Here is a 9075-nt window from a genome sequence, read left to right as displayed (position 1 = left end):
GGAAATACATCCTTTTAGAAAATCAAATAAGTGTATCTTAAGATATTGGAATAGTACCAATCTGATTAAAATAGATCCCTTTTATCACTACGTTAGATAAGAGGATCTGAGAAAATCCCATTAGGGGTCATGTCCAGGTGACCTTTGAAAATGGCCAATCAAATTGCTGCTGGCAAAATTTTGACGGGTAATTTCAAGTGACAAAATAGTTTGAAAATCTGTCAGAATAGTTACCATCTCGCCCAAAGAGCACAATAAAGCTTATCGTATTTGTATGTTGGGGTATATATATCGCTCTTAATTTAACATGGCTTCAGTTATCAATTTTCAAGTTTTAATTTAATAATTATGATTTTTGGAATATATTAGGCAATTTAATTAGTTTGCCAATTAGTTGGCTGACATATTTCATATTTTGTTTTTAGAAAATTTCTAATAAATGTTTATTTTTCTTTCAGAGCTATGTCATGCATTGATTGCACCATTTGCCCCAGTACATCAGGACCCCCTTCAAACTTCTGGATGTATCCTTATGAAAGATTCGACAAGACTCTTTCCGAATCCATCACAAATTCGAAACACCCAGAACTAAACGCGGTGAAGAAAATGGAGGTAAAATTCTTTTTAATTTTGATATTGAAAGTTCAGTTCAACAAATGTTTTCCATGTTTATTTTACCACAACATAAGTAAAAGGGGGTGGGCATATCTGTAGTGCTTACCATGTCTGTCCAGTTGCATCACATTCTCCATATTGAGATAAAAAATATTAATGTCATTTAGATATGAATGAGACATTGTAGATAAAACAAAAGTACATTCATATGATATAAAACTGATTTCACAAAGTCCAAATATTTTTTGTATTAAATCCAGGTATTCCTAAATCAAATGAAAGATGTTTTCATGTTTTAGTCCATGCATTTTAACTCTTACAGATACTAGTAACAAGAAATAAACTTGTCTGTGTTCTCATACATTATTCATTCATAGAACAATTTAGTATATTGATCGATGAGGTATGACCATAGCTGTTAGAGGTTAACGTGCCGCTGAAAAATTATCTGTTGTTTCTTACAAATTTACTTGTTATCATGTATAATAAACTCAGTTTTTCTTTATTCACAGATGCAGTGGTTGCTGACAATGTTAGAGAGTAGTGGATTTCTGGAGCCACTTGGAAGTAGACCAGTTCCAAGGAAACTTGAGAATTTGCAATACTTGCATGCTGGACAGTACAAGCCCAAACATCGACAAGCTGACCAGCAGGAGCAAGAGGCTCTACTTCAAGTGTTAAAGACATCTGCTCTCGCTAACACAGACATCACAACATTTCACTACGCGAAGAGGACCATAGGATCAAGTGAAGTGCTATACCGGGATTCGTTTGTGGAGCAGCCCAACTAGCGCTCATCAGCTAGTGTCATGTAAGGACGGCCTCCCATGTATGTGGTGTGTTGTGCGAGGTGCGTGTTTCGGGAGACTGCGGTATATTCATGTTGTGTCTTCTTGTATAGTGTAACTTTTGTCCTTTTTATAGTGCTATATCACTGAAGCATGCCGCCGAAGACACCAAGCAACACACCCCACCCGGTCACATTATACTGACAACGGGCGAACCAGTCGTCCCACTCCCTTTTTGCTGAGCGCTAAGCAGGAGCAGAAACTACCTCTTTTATAGACTTTGGTGTGTCTCGGCCAGGGGACAGAACCCAGAGCCTACCTCACAGGGGCGAACGCTCAATCAGCTAGTGTAATTTCATGCCAGTTACCCCAAGGGCAGTTTGTGGGAAAAGTGCAGTTCTTTTTCACTCATCAGTCCAGAGAGGAAATTCATGAAATGGCATACATTGACTTGATTGGGTAGCCCCAAAAGTGTGAACAGTCCTTATTGTTTTATGGTGAGGAGGACAGCAATCCAGGTTCCATTGTGGCGCTTGAGATCAAGTTGACCGAGCCAAAGTTCCCTAATTGCCCATGTTTTTGTGTAAATATTAATATTTCAAATATTTTTATATGGTATATAATAATTTGAATGTAATTTGAGTCTTTGGTTCCATTGTGGCGCTTGAGATCAAGGGAGGTTTTTCTTTTATTGAACCATAGCTGTTAATAGGACGTTAATTAATCAAACAAACAAACAAACAAAAAAAGAATCACTTTGGCATCGGTGTCGGAATTGACAGGTTAAGGTTCAAGTGTTGAAGAACTGATGTCTATAATCACAAGTGTTGTGTTGACATGTCATTTAAAGGAAGTAAATACTGGATTTTGAGAATTCCAACAAGCACAATGGGCCTAAATAATCAGGTTAAGGTTTTGTTGCAAGTATTTGAATAACTGTTATTTAAAACATTTACAAATATTCTAAGGATGAAAAATTAAAATATTTACAATCTGTAATTAACAATTGACAAGTTATGGGTATTGGTCATTTGAGCAGAAGGACACAAACTTTTTTTTCTATCTAGTGTTATATGAGAACCTAGACTTTAATTATAGAACACAATAGCTAACTAATATTCCTTTGTTTTAATAATACAGTACAAAACTTTAACAATGTGGTCTATGTAAAATTATTTAGTTGGTTGTTCTCTATTTATACTTCTTTTACCTTACCATAAAAACAGTAGACATTGGGCGAACCAGTCGCAAGCCATTTGATTCAGATAGACCCATATAAGATGCAACAACCAGTATTCTTAGAGAAAAGCTTAATATGTCAGTCAGCTGAAACCAACTTCAAACAAGAAAGCAAAGATTTGGAGGTCTTTGTGACAGATGAAGACGACACGAATCCAGATTCTTCATCTTTATTCGAATCGTTGTGAAGAAAAGATGGCCATCAAAATGTTTGCAACGACGACTCTATGCAATTAGTACAAGCATCAGCAAGATCAAGCCAAATACATATTTTGCATATTCTCAAAAGTTTCCAAATTTCTCGAAAGACGGTTATTTCTACACAGTGAGATTTAAAACTAGAGAAATTCGCAAACCATAACCAAACGAAACGCAACTCAGAGAAGGTAGACCTCTGAAGCATGGACGTTTCCTTGATGACAATCTGATTAAAATAGAGATCCTTATTATCACTACATTTGAAAGGATTGGTTATAAGGATCTGTATTTTAATCAGATTAACTTGATGAAATTTAATGTTTATGTTATCGTTTGTTTGTTTGATTAATTAACGTCCTATCAACAGCTATGGTCATGTAAGGACGGCCTCCCATGTATGCGGAGTGCTGCGTGTATGCTGTGCTAGGTGTGTGTCTTGAGAGACTGCGGTATATTCATGTTGTGTGGACATACTAAAAAAACCGCTAGATTCAGACAGGATACCGAAAGGAAATAAAGATATTTTCTTTGTTAAAGACAACACAGACAACATATAACGTCGTAGCACAGGTAAAATGGCATACTTCAAGTACAAGTGAAGCATGGAATCAAGGATCGAGAACGACATTTCTGTTTGCACAAAGCCACTAAACAAATACACTTTGAGAAAAAAGACGGTAATTTCTACACAGTTAGATTTAAAACTAGAGAAATTCTCAAACCACAACCAAACGAAACCTAACTCAGAGAAGGTACTACTGCAAGCAAGTATGATCGGAAGAATACCGAAATTTAGTTTCCAGGTTGGAGGTAGGGCGTGTTTATTCTGTGAAATATTCTTGCAAGGCGACTGATGTGGTTTTACGCAGTGGTAAAGCAAAGACGATAGAGCGAGAACCATCCGAGAATACATCAAGACGCAGTCATTGCCAAACGTTTACCTAGATATGGTTGTGGATGTTGCTAGCAAAGACGACCTACATGGCCACCCATTCGAGCAGCAAAATCAATCGGACTAAAAGACAAGCACTGGAAATAATTCTTCATACTCCATTAAAGATTGACAACATCAGGTTTTACGCCGTGGGAAAGCACAGACGATAGAGCGAGAATATACAAGATCTACAGAAGACACAAATAACACCATCTGAGAATACATCAAGACACAGTCATTGCCAAACGTTTACCTAGATATGGTTGTGGATGTTGCTAGCAATATCACGCGCAACCTGAAACAGGTGCAGATTTTAAAATTCCAACCGGAACGCGCCGACAGACCATCCGGACACCGTCAAAACACCGCGGACGACGTTCTCACCGTGATGAACGACGACCTACATGGCCACCCATTCGAGCAGCAGAATCAATCGGACAAAAGACAAGCACAGGAAATCATTCTTCATACTCCATTAAAGATTGACAACATCAGGTAAATGTGCACTGGCAAGTCACAACACAAGAGTGTACTTGGATTGATAGAACATTCAACATTACTGCCTGTGGTGTGATCATCAATTCGGACGCACCCAATTATGCTAAGCCCAGTATATATACACTGGAACGGACGGTTCCTATCGTATTTCAGGTTTTTCTTTTATATCAAACCAACACTGAATGTTTTGCATAGTAATTTCCCTACTTCCGATCATGTTCTTTGTACAAGACGCCTTGAAAAATGTTCAGAAACTTTTCATAGGCAAGATTGGGTTTAACAACAGGAAATATTAGAGCAAATATTTGGAAAACATGGATTTCTTCTTGCAACATATAAAACCGACTTTGACCTTCGTGTAACGGAACCTCACTATAAAAAGGGCAACTGTTCCACCATACAAGAGGCAACACGAACATACCAGACTCCCAAAACATGTACCTCGCACTAGATGCACGCTGCACACCGTAATACGGGAGGCCGTCCTCAAATAACCATGGCTGTTAATAGGACGTTAATTAATCAAACGAACAAACAAACAAGTGTTATTAAGAATCTTGACGACTTTGAAGAGACCATGCCAGCCTAAGTGAAATATTTCAGATATGTGTGTGCAACCATTACCATCACGCCATAGCAACAACATCTTGCTTGCTCGCCGTTTGTCAGTATAATTCAGGGTGAGGTGTGTTGCTTGGTGTCTTCGGCGGCATGCTTCAGTGATATAGCACTATAAAAAGGGCAACAGTTCCACTATACAAGAAGACACAACATGAATATATCACAGTCTCCCAAAACACGCACCTTGCACAACATACATCGCATACATGAGAGGCCGTCCTTACATGACTATAGCTGTTAATAGGACGTTAATTAATCAAACAAACAAAAAATCTTGCTTGATTGAAAGAACAACACATGCGATGGAGCTTACGACCAATTTGAAAACACTGAAAATTCCAGATCTGATTGACAGACTTCACATGTTTGAGAAATTCAAGTACACGAAGATAAAACGTCTTAGACGAAACACCTAATAGTTTCACAATGCAACTGGGAAGATAAGACTTCTGAGTAGCAAAAGGCTCTTTTGCAGACGCTCGTACTAGCTGTCTAAACTAAACCGAAGACTGTTAGTGCCTCAGATGGCGAACTCACTACCCCGAGAACAATGTTTACAACAATGAAACTAGGACAACGCAAACGAGTGAAAACAGCAAGGATAGTGACATTTTAAAATTACCGCGCAATCTTATTTCATAGACAGAAAACAGCCGAATCGGGTGGTTCAGTTGTTATGACCCAGAATAACAGAAATGAGAAACCAGCAGCTAAATTCAAAACACAATCTAATTATATATACAATATTATACAGAGATGGTTTACAATATCTCAAGTAATTGGTGGTGGTACAAGAGTAATACGATGATTTAAAGTGTTACTTATCTGTATGCGAATGTCCTGGTATAATCCTTGATCCTTCCAGGTTTCAAATTAACAATAATCACAAATCCACGAGGAAAATGAATATCCACAGATGATTTGTAAAGTTCCAGGCAGTATGAATAAATCCACACAAAGTGTTGTAATAATCCACAGATAAAGTCACAATAGCTCTCCCAATAGAATCTAATATGGCACTGTACAATTCTTGATATGTCTCATTACAGTTCTGATTAGCCTTGGACAGTTGGAGTATATATAGCTAAACCCTAATTCAAGAATATTGGAGAACCTTCTACTTCTAGAAATATCTAACTAAAAACAGTAAACAAATAAACACACTTTCTAGAAATAGATCATTCTAGATCTCTACTTATAATCAACATGTATACAAACATATTTGTTTATACATGATAATATTCTAGAAAGTTCTATAACCTAAATCAATGATATGACCTTTATAGGATGTATTGATAATCAGGCTATAGGAGTTATCTCCCTTATCTAATAACACATGTATTTAGTGTCATACATAATACCCCCCTCCTTAAAGAACTTTCTTGACATACATGTATCAAGTCATATTTAGATCCTTGATAAAGCATCAGCTAGAGTATTGTCTTTCCCTTTGCAGAGATATATACATCAAATTGGTTCAAGGCCAAAATCAACGCTAAACAGTCTTTCTCAATGTGGAATAATTTCTCTGGTGTTTGTCAAACTTTTTCGAGAAATAACAAATTGGATGGTCAATTTGTTCAGTACCTTCTTGCATCAAAACAGCACCAACACTTACATCGCTGGCGTCAACAAACAGTTTAAACTGTTTATTAAAATCTGGAGCAGTCAGATCTGGTGAGTTTGATAGTATGGCTTTCAATTTCTCAAAGGCAGACTTACATTCATCTGACCAGACAAATTTGACATTTTTCTTTAACAAAGCAGTAAGTGGAGCTGCTATAACAGAGAAATGTTGACGAAATTTTCTGTAGTATCCAGCCATACCAAAATATCTCATCAGCTCTCTCTTGCTTCCAGGAGTCGGAAAATCTATAATTGATTCTACTTTGGCCTGAACAGGTTTAATCTGCCCCTGTCTTACAACATGGCCTAAAAATTCAACAGTTGCATGACAAAATTCACATTTCAATAAGTTTACAGTCAATTTCATGGTAGTGAGTCTCTCAAAGAATTCGCGAATCCCGCGTAGATGGTCTTCCCACGTGTCGTGGTAGTTGATGACGTCATCAATATATCCATCGCAGCCTTCCAGGTCTGATATCACGCTGTTGAGAAGACGTTGAAATGTTGCCGGGGCATTTTTCATTCCAAACGGCATAACTTTGTACTGGTACAAACCTTGCGAGGTCACAAATGCCGACACTTCTTTAGCTCTTTCTGTTAATGGCACCTGCCAATACCCTTTCAACAGGTCAAACTTGCTTACGTACTTGGCTTTGCCAACTTTGTCAATACATGAGTCAATCCTTGGAATTGGATAAAAGTCTGTTTTACTGACAGAGTTTACTTTTCTGAAGTCAGTACAGAACCAGTATGTCTTGTCTGGCTTTGGTACCAGAACACATGGAGAGCTCCGTTCACTTTTGCTTGGTTCAATAATAGCATTGTCCAACATGTATTGAATTTCTTTCTTTAAATGTTCTTCTTTCAAAGGATTGACACGGTAAGGATGTTGCTTGACAGGTGGCGCATTGCCTACATCCACGTCATGATAGATAGCGTCTGTTTTGCCTGGTGTACCCGGAAACAAATGTTTATACTCAAGTATCAGATCTTTCAGTTCATTTCGTTCCATTTCCGATAAATGACATATTTCACTTATATTACAGCATCGGAATAAGTACGGTTGTAGTGTTCAGGACATGAATGAACTGATTGCTCTTCACCGGAGTACTGCCTGTCCTGGAAGCAATATTCCCTTGGATATTGACGAGATGTAGGCTAATTTCTTATTAAGCTACTGAAATGAAATATAACGTTAATGACTATTAATTGCTTATTATAGTTGATCTAAAATATTTTTAAACACACGGTGAAATTAAACTTTTTTTTTAATTCTTGTTTTTTTTTTTTTTTTTTTTTATTAATTAACGTCCTATTAACAGCTACGGTCATGTAAGGACGGCCTCCCATGTATGTGGTGTGTTGCGTGTATGTTATGCGAGGTGCATGTTTTGGGAGACTGCGGTATATTCATGTTGTGTCTTCTTGTATAGTGGAACTGTTGCCCTTTTTTATAGTGCCATATCACTGAAGTATGCCGCCAAAGACACCAAGCAACACACCCCACCCGGTCACATTTTTTGAACTCTCAATTCCAAATCAACATATTGCATATTATGAAGCATTGGATATCTTCATGTTATTGGATATTACAAATCAATGCAATGTTGTTCAACATTGATATCATGAATATCAAAATAACAGAAATCAATGTTGAACAACATTGCATTGATTTGTAATATCCAATAATCTACTTATATTGTTACGTATAATTATGATGTGACCTCATATTCATCAGGGAGAAGCTGACTAGTGATCTCGTTGTCAAGCACAAGGAGCATTTGATTTGTCAGTGTGAAAAGTTCCGCTTTGATGGTGAGAGAACGTGCATTTTCTGTGGTGGTATTCGAGATAATGCAAAGAAGTAAGTACTTATTATTATTATTATTTTTGAGGGGGCAGGGTCACCGGTGGGGGGGGGGGGGTGTTTATCACAGATATTGCATTGAAGCGCTTATGTAACTAGTATTGTGCACTCCATACGGAACTCTTATAAATGTTCAACCTGAATGTTAATTTACTATAGATATTTTTTCAGCGTGATGTATTACTTTACACACTCCATTTCCTTTACATATAAGTATTTTCCTTAATGACTTGAAAACGATAAGAAAAAAAACCTCGCGAAAATCCGGATTTTACCGGTATTCGTTTTAGATATACCGCTGAACATTTTCCATACAGTAGTGTGACATCCGAAGAGTTCCGATTATGTAAATAACGGCACTGGTGGCAGACATGTTCTCGCCAACTCTATCAATGATGGAGATTTAGCAGGACCAACGATGTCAGAAATGTAGCATGATGGGACACTTCTAAAACATTACTGCGTAGACACTCTGAATTGTTAAAAAAATTCCTTCATTAGAATGAAGCTAAGCTCTGGCATAACTTAGCAGTTAGTTCAAAAATTGTTATCAATTTTATCTTCAAAAACAATGTTAAAAATACTTTTTTAACAACTAACATTTTCGCATTATCAAGTTGCATGTAAGTTACATATATTTATCAACACTACATGATTTTAAAGCCAAAAGTTTTTTCCATTACTTATGT

General features: G+C 37.1%; 1 protein-coding gene across 1 annotated transcript; it reads left to right on the top strand.

Annotated features, from left to right (window-relative positions):
- Window positions 1-464: 464 nt before the first annotated feature.
- LOC138306798 (uncharacterized) lies at window positions 465-1453 on the top strand. The gene is made up of 2 exons (XM_069247288.1): window positions 465-612; window positions 1128-1453. Exons 1-2 carry the CDS (start codon window positions 523-525, stop codon window positions 1404-1406), a joined length of 369 nt encoding a protein of 122 aa, XP_069103389.1. The 5' UTR covers window positions 465-522; the 3' UTR covers window positions 1407-1453.
- The last annotated feature ends 7622 nt before the right edge of the window (window positions 1454-9075 follow it).

Source organism: Argopecten irradians, chromosome 13, assembly GCF_041381155.1.
Source record: "Argopecten irradians isolate NY chromosome 13, Ai_NY, whole genome shotgun sequence".
In the NCBI taxonomy this organism is placed as follows: domain Eukaryota; kingdom Metazoa; phylum Mollusca; class Bivalvia; order Pectinida; family Pectinidae; genus Argopecten; species Argopecten irradians.
Note: the sequence above shows the minus strand (reverse complement) of the source record. Positions and strands in the feature narration are given on the sequence as shown.

Bases quoted from the DNA above. Each gene is read 5' to 3' on its own strand.
- LOC138306798 (XM_069247288.1), top strand. From the start codon at position 523: ATGTATCCTTATGAAAGATTCGACAAGACTCTTTCCGAATCCATCACA. The intron at 613-1,127 runs GTAAAATTCTTT...CTTTATTCACAG, and splicing joins ACGCGGTGAAGAAAATGGAG to ATGCAGTGGTTGCTGACAAT.